Below are 12,740 nucleotides of genomic sequence, written 5' to 3' on the forward strand. Positions count from 1 at the left end.
ACTGCTCTAGACAACCTGTTCCAGGGTATGAGAACCCTCACTGTCAAGACTTTTTTCCTTTGTTTATAAAATCTTCATTTTCAAAAGCAAATGAACTCTAGACCAACATTTACATAATGCAAACCCAGTTTGTGACCCTTCAATTGAACGTAACTTCATATTGCAATTCTTAACAGTGTTTTAATTTACTATCAAAATAAATATTGTTCCTTGATAGGTGAAGAACTTGGCAGCTTCAAATAGTACTCTGCTGTATTGCTATTATATTACCTCTTCCACCATTTTCATTCAAAAAGAATACGGTTTTATTCATACCACACCTATTTCTTTAGCTGATCATAACAACAGTGCTTCCCCACCAAGCTGACTTTAATTTCTATTTTGTAGGAACAACACACATTCTTCGATGCTCATCTTCCAGCTCAGATTTCTATTTCACTGCATTTTCACTATCCCAGCCACAGCCAGTTTACAGTCTACATGTTGCACTCAACTGTTCTGCTCCAGGTTCTGCAGATGTACGTTTCAGTCAACTACAGAAGGTCATTTCCAGCACCTTACCCAATGTGTTTTTTCTCTCCCTCCCTGCTTTAAACTGCTACTAAATGCATATCGCTATTTCCCCATGCTCTTTGCTTCCTTCTCCCAAATAAGCTTGCTTCTATTCAAGTTTTACACCCCAGTGTATACCTAGTTTGCCCTCATCTTCCACATCCTACCTAAGTAACGTCAGGATTGAGAGAATTAATTCTCTATTCGCAATTATTGTATTACAGTGCATGAGAAAAGCATTTCTTGTAAAACACCTTTGACTCAAATCTTCTAATAACACCTATTCTAATTTCTACTGACACTAATGATGGGAAATACTAATCTTTCTGATGCATTAGTATCAGAACAAGTGCCATGTATTATGAAATACCACTATTGAACTTTCTAGATAAGACTGACTGCAGCAAGCTGTGACGTGTATCTTTCTCCACACTAATCTCCAATTCCATGTCAAGCTGATTTTCTGGGGGTGAGGGGCCACACTGGCTCACAGTCGTGCAGAATTCATCCCAGAGCAAAGGCTACAGCAATAATTAGCCTTGTCCACATTGCTGTCTGGTGTATGGAACTCCTTTCACTAAGTGAAAGTACATTTTCCCAAGACAAGTGCACGTTTTGCCCTGATACTTTGCAAGCTGGATGTAAGACTAACACTGCAGCTCTTTTCATGGCATCAACATTTGATTGCTGTCTATGCTCAGAACTGTGATTCCGAAACAGTATAACATGTAAAAACCTTTTTCTCATTTGCAAAGTCTCCATTCTAAAAGTGAGGAATCGAAGAGTTATGAATATCTTCCTGCCTAATTCTACACCACAAAATCAATTAAGCTATAGTACAGCTTTAAAAAAAAGAGTGTAATTCTAGGTAGATACTTAGCCAGGAAAATTCCAGCCTGAACACTTACATTTGGCCAAGCTGTATTAAAACACCAGCAACAAAAAGTCGACACCCTGAGAACAAGACCTCAAAACAGAAGGTGTTAGCCATTGCTACTCCCTATTAGTTATTAAAATAATTAGATTAATTTCATAATTCTATTGGTAAATTTTATTCCCCTTGTCAAAAACCAGAATATTCAAGCAGCAATTAAAAACCTTTTCTGAACTGCACAAAGATCTTCAACAAGGAAACCAAAGCAGTGCTTCTGATATAGAAAAAGAAATACAGACTTCCAAAGTAAAAAAACAAGCTAGCAGCACACTTGAAATTATTAAGTCAGAAGCTGACTAGGAGGCAGAAATTGCTGATCAATAGCAATTAATGAAGTATTAGTGTCTACTTAGCAAAACATTGTTCCCCAGTTCAAAAATCACACAGGTTTGTCTAACTTAAATAGATATATAATGTAGGTTTGTAAGCAACCTGTTTTTTGAGCAACATTCTTTCACAAAAAAGCTTCGATGAGAACTTGTGTTATAACTATTAGATCTAATGTAGCAGAACTCTCACTTGGTAGTTACTTTTATATAACAACACTGATAGAAGGTCTTGATTTCCTGTGATATACCAGCCCAAGAATGACAGAGAATTAAGAGCAATTAAGAAACAAATACTGAATTCTCTTCTGTAGAACACTTAGCTCATGTCCTTTTTCATTTCCAGCTATTGGCCTTTCCTAGTAAAAAAGTGTTGAGGCTTTTTTTGTAAAAAAGTAAATTGAAAGTAGAGAGCTTTATTTATTTTTTGCATGTTAACAATAGCAAGAAAATACAACACTTTGATATTAAAGCTATCTCTTTTGCCAGGTAGTAACTTCAGATGACTTAAAGCAGTAAGCTATTTTATTTTCCACACTGAGGTATTTGTGGAGTAAGTCACGTGTTAAGAAACTTAGTAAGGTATCTGTAGCACTTATTGTCAGAGGAATACATTTTCAGGAAAAGGCAGTCTGTTTCCATATAAGATACATAGCAGGTAAAAGGAATATAAAGAGGAAGCAGATAAAAGGTTCCCTACAAGCCTTGCTTTTCATCACACTGACTAATTTAATTTAAAACCAAAAATTAATTGTAACTCATGCACACTGTCATGGTTTAGCCCCAGCCAGCAACTAAGCACCACGCAGCCGCTCGCTCACTCCCCCTACCCCGATGGAATGGGGGAGAGAATCGGAGGAGTAAGAGTGAGAAACACTCCTGGGTTGAGATAAGAAGAGTTTAATAATTGAAATAAAGTAAAATAATAATAATAACAATAACAACAACTAATAATAATAATAATATACAAAGCAAGTGAGCCAAAGAAAAACAAAAATGCTGATCTCCAGTGCATCTCTGTACTACCAACCAACATGTGTGCGCACACACACACAAAAACACTGCTGCTATTCCAGCTCTGTTTAGGGTGCTGAACGCTGAAAATTCTCTTCCTAGAGGCAAAGAGCATCTTAAATTCTTTAGTTTTAGCTTTCTGAACAGTGCTATTTTGATATAGAGTTAAGATCAGGACTAAAACCAATTTTGTCTTTATCCAAACTACAAGCTTCCTCAGAAATTACAACTTCTAAAACATATTTCTTGCACTTTTTTTTTCATTTAAAGAAGTAATTTTCAGTCTAGCTTAGCATAACATTTAAGCTACTCTTAAAATAATTTTTAAAATACAAATATCTTGAACTAAAAAAACCCACTAATTAAGACTTATTTCTTGAATTCTAACTTCTAAGAACATTGGAACATTTTAGCATTAAGGAAACCATACTTGTTGAGACCTAATTGCCAGATTTCTCAAAATTTTCATGAAGACTGAATATATCTTTTTCGAACTACAATGAAAATTATTATTTCCTATTATTATAATTTTGTGAACAGAACATTGTTTGTAAAGCAATTCACATCCAGAGAGAGGCCTGAAGGCATGCAAATGTGCAATCCCCTGTTGCATTCTGTTAAATTTCAGCAACTCTTACTAACATAGCCTACGGTTTCACTACATACGGCCTAAAAAAGACAGTTCTTTGTAGCAATTTTGAGTTACCCTTCCTCTTGTTTCTAAAAACATACTTGCATCATTCCATTACGAACTAAAAATACTCATTGCTACTAGACAGCTAAACCATATACTATCAAAAAGTCACCTCAAAGATTATTATCCTCATGTTCTCAATACACCCTTACTGCATTGCTAATCTTCACATTTAGTCTCATGACCTGATTTAAATCCAAACAAATTCTGCAGTGTTTTCCTCACTCTACCTCACAACATAACTGCAAGCATCTGTAACGGTGATGCAATATATGCTCTGTATCTACCTCCCTTTACTCAGTTGCACACAATGGACAGCTCGTTGACTTTATTGCTTTCTTCATTATCAAAACATTGATTTTATTCGTCTAGTGAACAGCCATATTCACGACGATAACACACAAGACAAAAGGAACTGAGCCTGAGATGTTACATCTGCCTGAAAAAGTACAAACTGCTAGCGTTTTCCCTGTCAAAATCACAGAATCACAGAACAGTTGAGGTTGGAAGGGACCTCTGGAGGTCATCTGGGGACGCAATCCCACTCAAGCAGGGCCACCTACAGCCAGTTGCCTGCGACCATGTCCAGACAGCTTTTGAGTATCTCCATGGATGGAGACTCCGCAGCCTCCCTGGGCAACCTGTGCCAGGGCTCAGTCACCCTCACAGTAAAAAGGTGTTTCCTGATGTTCAGAGGGAACCTCCTGTGTTTTGGGTTGTGCCCGTTGCCTCTGGTCCTGTCACTGGGCACCTCTGAGAAAAGTCTGCCTCTGTCCTCTTTGCACCCTTCATTCAAGTATTTATACACATGAAGAAGATCCCCCGTCAGCCTTCTCTCCTCTAGTCTAGACAGTCCCAGCTCTCTCAGCCTTTCCTCACAGGAGAGATGCTCCAGTCCCTTCATCGCCTTTGCGGCCCTTTGTTGGACTCTCTCCAGTACGTCCATGTCTCTTGCACTGGCGAGCCCAGAACTGGACGCAACACTCCAGGTGTGACCTCACCAGGGCTGAGTTAGAGGGGAAGGATCACCTCCCTCGACCTGCTGCCAATACTTTGTCTAATGCAGCCTAGGATGCCATTCGCTGCCTTTGCTGCAAGGGCACACTGCTGGGTCACGTTCAACTTGGTGTCCACCAGGACCCCTAGGTCCTTTTCTGCCAAGCTGCTTTCCAGCTGGGTGGCCCCCAGCATATATTAGTGCATGGGGTTGTTCCTCCCTGGGTACAGAGCTCTGCACTTCCCCTTGTTGAAATTCACAAGATTCCTCTCAGCCCATCTGTCCAGCCTGTTGAGGTCCCTCTGGATGGTAGCACAACCCTCTGGCATATAAACCACTCCTCTCAGTTTGCGTCATCAGCAGACTTGTGGAGGGTACACTCTGTCCCATCATCCAGATCATTAACAAAGATGTGAAACGAAAAATGCTAAAATTGGTGAGTTCTCTATAAAAGGGAAGAAACTTCACGAGTATGGAAAATTGTACTCAATTCTTAAAATATTCTGTATTTCCTGCCTTAAGCTAGTACTTTGCTTTTCTAGTACCAATAATGCAACTACACTTTAACCTACCATTGTTGCATTTTAGCAACAGACAAAATTTTACACGTAATTTAACACCCCAGAGTTACGCCTACAACCATCAATCCATTTTGAGGTTACAACTACAAAGGACGTAACTATACCATTAAGAAAAAAGTTTCCCCAAGTGCTCAGTTCCTAAAGACATGAGTCTGCTGCAAATTTCAACCAGTTGGCAGACTTCCCTCCTGAAAATGACAAAGGCTCCTCTGATTAGTGAGGCACCTTTCCTCCCCAATTACCACCATCTCCTCTGTCTCCCCATCATTAGCCAACTGCAATACTGGCATACAGCCTACATTAACAAACCCAGAGCCCCTTATTGCCTTCCTAATGTTGGCATACCTGCTTTGAGAGAGGGACCTCACTGATTTGAAAATCTCAAAATCTTTTTATAAACAGCAGTAGCTTACTGGAGGCTTCTTGTGTACATTAAGTAAGCTAGAACAGCATGTTAAGGATAGCACTTAAGACTAACATTGGTTGAACAAAAGAATCAGCACCACACAGCTATACCATATTCAGTAAGTCTCTTCTGGTAAAAATGCATATGCTTTAAGATATGATGCAACTCAAGATAGCATGGGCATAAAATTCACAGAAAGCAAGCATTTTGAGGTTTTATACTATGATATAGGTACCTTCATCCTATGATAAAACTATGATTACTTTCATTCTCCATGCATTTTAGAACTGGGTGCATATAACACAATACTGTAAGATGAAGAAATGTTATTAACATAAGTTTAAGTCTAGTAGTACATCTTCACTTCAGAAGAAGCCATAAGCCCTGCTCAGTATTGTCCTTATCTTCCTGCTGTCCACCAGTAACAAGTCTGAATTATGCTTAGTGATACTTTTAAGCTTGGGCTAGTAGGCCTGTGTGAATTACAGCCCTACTGTCTCTGAAAGACTGAATACTTTTGAAACCAGTATCTAGTTAAAGAAGAGGTAACTGGGGCAGACACTGAAGACAAAGTTAATTAAAAAGTACTGGCAAATGTGGAAAAAACCACTCTACCCCCAAACAATTCTCAACATCCAACTTAACCATCGACAGCATTTCACCTTCCTTTGCTGTTCTCCACCAGCCTCGAATATCCTGTAACATCATGCACTGCACTTGAATTCCAAACCAGCTACAATTGCAAGAATTGACTTCCATATGGCTGCCTAGAAGATTGCATTTTAACCTAAACTCACAGGCACTCGGTCTGCTCTGGACCTGAACTGCTAAAATTGCCTTTATCTGTGAAGGCTTGCCACACTTAGTAATATTCATGCTACTTGAAGGCAATTCAAAGTTAACAAATCATTCCTAACTACCCAAGAATCTCCAATCTGTGTCCTGTCTCATTAGAGCAGGGAGACAGTATGAATATCACTAAGATGAAACTCAGACACTTGAAGATTCATCTTCTTAAGAGGAACCAAAATCTTAACACAAAGTTAATTAAACAAGACTACCACATTTGCATACTTCTCTGTCCAAACATTTCTCAATGCCCCTATCTCTCCACCAGCATCCCTACATTTCAATCAGCCAACTTTAGAATAAAAGCATAACTATGCCTCTCTCCAGTACTGAATCAAGAATGCTAATATTTTTTACGCATGAAAGGCAAGCCAGTATTAGGCTGGTTGTTTCAAACTGAACAGACACACAGTGGTTCAAGTGACCTACAGAGCACACACACACAAAGAAAAGAGGACTAGTATCACCAAATTCCACATTTATTTTAGGCTCCTAAATAGATGGATTAATACAGTTACTTAACTATGTAACAGATGAAGTTTGCACTGCATGCAGGTTTATAACCTTAGGCCCTAATACCACCACTAGCAGAAAGCAGAAATTGTAAGGTATTGCAATATTCAGAGAGCTTTCCTGTACCAATATTTGCATAATCTAATGCTTCTCTCATTAAGTCATGATATTATTGCTGTGTAGCACACACAAAGAATTTTGAATGAGTGGGGCAGCAGGGAATTTTATGCAGTGACAACACTGAAAGAAACAAGAATGCTTCTAATCCATTATTTACAGGTTTAAAGGGCACTTAGCTCTTTCACTGCCTTTGATTAAATATGAAACGAGTTAAGATTTCAAATGTGTTTTATGAAAACTAGTATTTATGAACTAATACAGACAGACATCTATTCCCTTTCTTATCTAGTCAATTCAGGGAAGTATACTACTTACCCTGTTACAACAGTAAAGACATTATCAACTCCTGCACACACTACTCATGAATTTCCCAAATCCAAGATCTAACACCTGAGCAGCTACCAATCTGGCCTTTGTAACTGCTTCAAATATCAGTATTTAATGTTAAGACTATAGTCCTTGGACAAATTTTAATTTACCCTTTGCGTGAAGGATGAGAGAGTATTTAAATGATCCACCATGGCCACACATAAACTAGAATCACAAGAAGACACAGTGATTTCTACACCAATAATAGCTTCATTGTCTTTTCAGTTGTTGATTTAAAGAAGCTATTTCCTGGAACCCAATGGTTCTAATATGTTGTCCCTTCACTACTATTAATGCAAATTAGAATATTGTCATTTTGAGAAACTGGAATTCCAACAGGGTTTATACTGGTCTCCAACAACAGAATTAAATACAGAAAACCTTTCAAATATCACTTAGGTAGTACAGCAGATTTTCTTCTTTGAGTCCTCTGAGTGGGAGGACCACGACTGCAGGAACAGTGACTTTCCATCTGGGGACACTGAAATCTTAAGGGACCAGTTGTATCGGCTGAATGTTTCTAAGTCCATGGGGCCTGATGGGATTCATCCCAGCGTATGGAAGGAGCTAGCGAGTGTTACAGCAGGACCCCTCTATCATCTACCAAAGGTCTTGGGAGTCTGGGTAGGTCCCTGCTGGCTGGAAGCTAGCCAACGTTACTCCACTTTACAGGAAGGGTGTGAGAGAAGATCCAGGGAACTATAGGCCTGTTAGTCTAACCTCAGTTCCTGGAAAAATTATGGAGATCATACCAGGTGCTACTGAAAGGCATTTAAAGAACAATGCAATCATCAGGCACAGTCAACATGGGTTCACAAAGGGAAAGTCTTGTTTAACTAATTTGATATCCTTGTATGGTAAGGTCACCTGCCTAGTCGATGAAGGGAAGGTAGTGGATGGAGTTTTTCTGGATTTTAGGAAGTGTTTTTATATTGTTCCTCACAGCATCCTTCTGGACAAATTGTACAACTATGGGATGAGCAGATTCATGGTGCGCTGGGTGAAGAACTGGCTGGACAGCAGGGCTCAAACGGTTGTAGTGAATGGGGCTACACCTGGCTGGCAACCAGTCACCAGCGGTGTTCCTCAGGGCTCAATTCCAAGGCTACTTCCGTTCAATGTATTTATCAGTGATCTGGATGCAGGAGTTGAATGCACCATTAGCAAGTTTGCTGCTGGTCCAAACTGGGAGGTGCTGTTGACTCTCTTGAGGGATGACAGGCCTTGCAGAGGGATCTAGACAGACTGGAGCATTGGACAATCATTAATGGCATGAAATTTAACAAGTCCAGATGCCAGATTCTGCACCTGGGATGGAATAATGCCAGACGTAAGTACAGACTGGGAGAGGAGTGGCTGGAGAGCAGCCCTGCAGGAAGGGATCTGGGGGTGCTGGTCGACAGCAGGCTCAATGTGAGTCGGCAGCGTGCCCTGGCAGCCCAGAGGGCAAACATTAGGAAGCATTTCTTTCCCAAGAGGGTGGTCAAACACTGGAACAGGCTTTCTAGAGAGGTGGTCAATGCCCCAGGCCTGTCAGTGTTTAAGATGCATTTGGACAGTGCCCTTAATAACATGCTTTAACTTTTGGTCACCCCAAAGTATTCAGAGAGTTGGACTAGATGATCCTTGTATATCCTCTCCCTTCCAACGGAAAATATTCTATTCTATTCTTTGAAATTGATCAGAAACTACTTAGACACTCTTCTTCCTGATGCAAAGTTGGGGTTTTTCTTAATGCATGTCTCCAGCTGAAGACTTAACAGTTTCATACGTTGTGATATTCCAAGAAAGGCATGTATCCTAAAAAGAACTGCATAGATTTTTTGCACTTAGCTGAAGTAAGTGCTGAAATCAACAGGATCTATATATTATCATTAGGGAGCAGTGACAGAGACTCCTTTAAAGTTGCAGCCTAAAGTTCTCCCAATACATCAGAATTTTTTACAGCCATTTTGTCAAGAGAGTACCCCCAAAAAATGTGAATAATAATGTGTTTATTATGAAAATTTCTGTTACTTGCTATAAAAACTACAGCACCAGGACTTCTAAATGGCATATATCAAAGAACAAAGGTCTTCAATTTCAAGTGTCTGATCTGACCTCCTAAAACAACTTGACCTTTTGAGCAATTTTTTAAAAATCTGTGGATTAGTCCTGTGGCTACCTTTTTGGTAGATTTATGAGGCTCACCTATGTATTAACTATGTGATAAACATCCATTTGTTTATCTATTATCCTGGTTTCTTAGAATGCAAGAATTTTATTATTCAATAAACTTTTACTTCAAATAGAGGTAACAGTCTTAGAGGACTTGTTGCAATGTTAAATCTTTTCGTATGTTCCCCTCCCACCACCATCTCTTTCTCAAATATACTAGAATGGAATATGCATTTTGTAGCACTCTAAACAAGCTACTAAGGATCTGCCAAGTCTGCTTCATGAAGGTAAGCTCCTTTTTAGACATTTTAAGTGACTCCTGTGTTTTCTGCTCAAAATATTAAATTCATTCTTATGAAAGGACTGCTTTAACACTGATTGCTGTGTCTCTTCACTTTCAGATGCGGTAAATACACAAACCACTTACAGGATGTAGAGTCTTTTACTGATAGCAAATGAAATAGTATCTTGCACTTGTGATAGCAAAGGAAAAAGCTTCTTTCGATCATTTTTTCCATTTTCTCAAGAACACATTTAGGATTAACTACAAAAACAAGTTTTGAACTTGACCATTATTCCAATTATATGTTTTTATATCACAATTCAAAAGGCAATTTCAAACTAGTTGTTCAGGTTCGTAAGTCTACAGACCACCTCAGCGCCACAATAAAAGGAACAATAATTTTTAAAAAAAACTCATCTCAGTTTATTATTCACTTAATTTGTTTACTTACAAAAAAAAAAAAAAAAAAGAAAATCCTACTTAGAAACTCCTTCATTACCCCATGACAACTCAGCTTCAAACTGCACTATAACTGTCAAGTAAAACATAAACATACTGTGAGCACCTAATCTTAAAAGAACTAGAAGACAAGCTAAGGTTAATCCTCTCCTTTAACTATTAAACACTGGAGTAAATGAAATTTTAATGTACTTTATAAACATTTCTAGGAAAAAATACATAGAAAGAATAGATTGGGAGTCATTCCAAGACCTCCATAAAACTGTATGTTCCTGAAACTATGTAAGGTATGCAATTTTTATTAGCTAGTTAACAGTAGCACACATCTGCATTCGTTTGTTAATAACCCCTCAATATTTGCTTTATTCTTCTGTTTTTCCCATTAACCAAGACTTAGGAATCAAGGTAGGCCTTTATTACAGATTTATGAAACGAGTACCGTAGATTCAAATGTGGATTTTAAGGTGCTACTCCAATACAAGACAAAAATGTGTAGATGTTCCTGATTGTATCTGGTTTTTGCCAAATTAAGTAATCTGATTTCAGAAAACGTGAGATAATAAATGCTACCAATTACTTTTTAACATTCTGATAACACAATTTGGATGCACAAAAACTACAAGGATACAAAGACTTATGGCAGTGTGTCTACACAAGACGCAAGATGTACAGTTACAGGTCCCCAGGCTCCACTAGAAGATCAGATCCTGGTCTTAGATATCAAAGTAGTAAATCTTTTTAAAAGGTGCCTGGCCCTGAAAGTACCTTCTCTACTTTCTTAGAGACATTAACTGTAACATTGCTTCAATGGAATGAAGTCCCCTGTATTTTCTGGTGCTTCAGCTCTTCCCTGATCTATCCAGCCTCCCATAGGTTGGGTTCTAACCTATGTTAAAAAGAATTCTGTCCTCCCACACTGACATAAGTGGGGGCAAAGACTTGGGGAGCAAGCCCCATCCTCCCTGAAAGTGAAGGAGGAGAAGGGCCCGGGGGTGACGGTAACTCTCTGCTGGTGTTGACTGAAGTGGCCATTTTAATTCAAGGGCCTTGGGACTTGATGCTGCCGCTGATTCTCCTCCTCCATCGCGGTGCCCGGCTCCACCTCCCCACCCTCACACCACCGGGGATACAGGGAGGCCCTTACCAGGAGGATAAGAAAACACACCCGCGGGCGGGGCAGACAAGCAGAAGGGTCCCAGGCACAGCCATCCCGGAGGAGCGGGGTGCAGGAGAGGCCCCCGGACGGGGCGGGGGACGGGAGCGGCCCCGAGCCGTCACCCCGAGGGGGCGGGGAGATCCCGGCCGGGGACACGGGGCCGGGGGCGACGAGGGGAGAGGGGGCTGCGGGCCCGGACAGAGGGAGGGGCGGGGCAGGGCAGGGAGGGGTCGCGGTGGTTACCTATACTGGGCAGCAGCCCCGCTATGGGTGAATCCAAAGTAGTTGCCGGTGGCCATTTTGGCATCTTCTCCCAGCCGGCTGGGCACTGCGGCGACGATAACCAAGAGGCGGCGGCAGCGGCGGCGGCGGTCGGGGCCATGACAGGAGGCCCGGCAGGAGGAGAGGGGGGGGAGGAGTTGGGGGGAGGGGGGAAGGGGACAGACAGACAAGGGACAGAAAGAGCGCGGGAGCGCCAGGTCAGACACGGCGCCTCAGGACCCCCCGCCCCGCTCTGCTCCGCTCCCCCGCCCCGCGCGCGGGCCGCATCCCCTCCCCCCTCCGCGCGCACCCCGGGCGCCGTTACTTACCATAGGTGAACGAAACTACCGGGCATATGGGAATCATGAGTCCGAGCTGGCAGCGACAGCGGCGGCTGAACTCTCAACTCTCACCCCCCCCCCCCTCCGCCTCCTCCTCCTCCTCCTCACCGCCGCGCTCGTCTCCCTTCCCCCCACCCACCCACCTACGGCGACAACGGCGGAGTGCGGCCGGGCCCGCGCCGTGCGCATGCGCGGGATGTGCGGGGGCCGCTGGGAGTTGTAGTCCGGCCCCCGGCCTGGCCCCCTGCCCCCGCCCGCGGAAGAGCGCGACGGGCGCCGCGGGAGCCGCCGCCGCCATTGAGGCGCCGCGGGGGGGGCTGGTGTGCGCATGCGCGGGATGTGCAAAGTCTCTCGGGAGCTGTAGTCCTCCGCCCTGCGGCCCAGGCGCGGCGGGGAGGCGCTCTGAGGGGAGTGCAGCCGGCAGCGCCCGCCCGGCCCCCTCCGCCCTCCCTTCTCCCCGTTTCCGCGCCCACGGCCGCATCGCACCCCTACCCGCGGGTTCGTGGTGCAAAGCCAGGGTGGGTTTCTGATTCTTGCCCGCGGCAGTAGGTAGCTTGGGCAACAGAACTCACAGAATCATAGAATTGTAGAACCGTCTAGGTTGGAAAAGGCCTTTAAGATCATCCAGTCCAACCATTAACCTGACATTACCAAGTCCACCACTAAACCAATTAATGGTAGAGTAATAATGTTCCCTGGCTTGCTGGCTGGATTATTTTTTAATGAAA

General features: G+C 42.3%; 1 protein-coding gene across 2 annotated transcripts in view; it reads right to left on the reverse strand.

The window, feature by feature from the left end:
* ZFR (zinc finger RNA binding protein) overlaps positions 1-12,070 on the reverse strand; it is a 49,787-nt gene extending 37,717 nt beyond the window's left edge. For both annotated transcript variants that reach the window (XM_075727211.1, XM_075727210.1), the window contains exons 1-2: positions 12,001-12,070; positions 11,654-11,738 (exon numbers count right to left, since the gene is read on the reverse strand). In XM_075727211.1, coding sequence (XP_075583326.1) covers positions 11,654-11,738; positions 12,001-12,037 — 122 coding nt within the window. In that variant the 5' untranslated portion in view covers positions 12,038-12,070. The remainder of the gene's footprint in view (positions 1-11,653; positions 11,739-12,000) is intronic.
* Between the last annotated feature and the right edge of the window lie 670 nt (positions 12,071-12,740).

The sequence above is a fragment of the Pelecanus crispus genome, chromosome Z, assembly GCF_030463565.1.
Source record: "Pelecanus crispus isolate bPelCri1 chromosome Z, bPelCri1.pri, whole genome shotgun sequence".
In the NCBI taxonomy this organism is placed as follows: domain Eukaryota; kingdom Metazoa; phylum Chordata; class Aves; order Pelecaniformes; family Pelecanidae; genus Pelecanus; species Pelecanus crispus.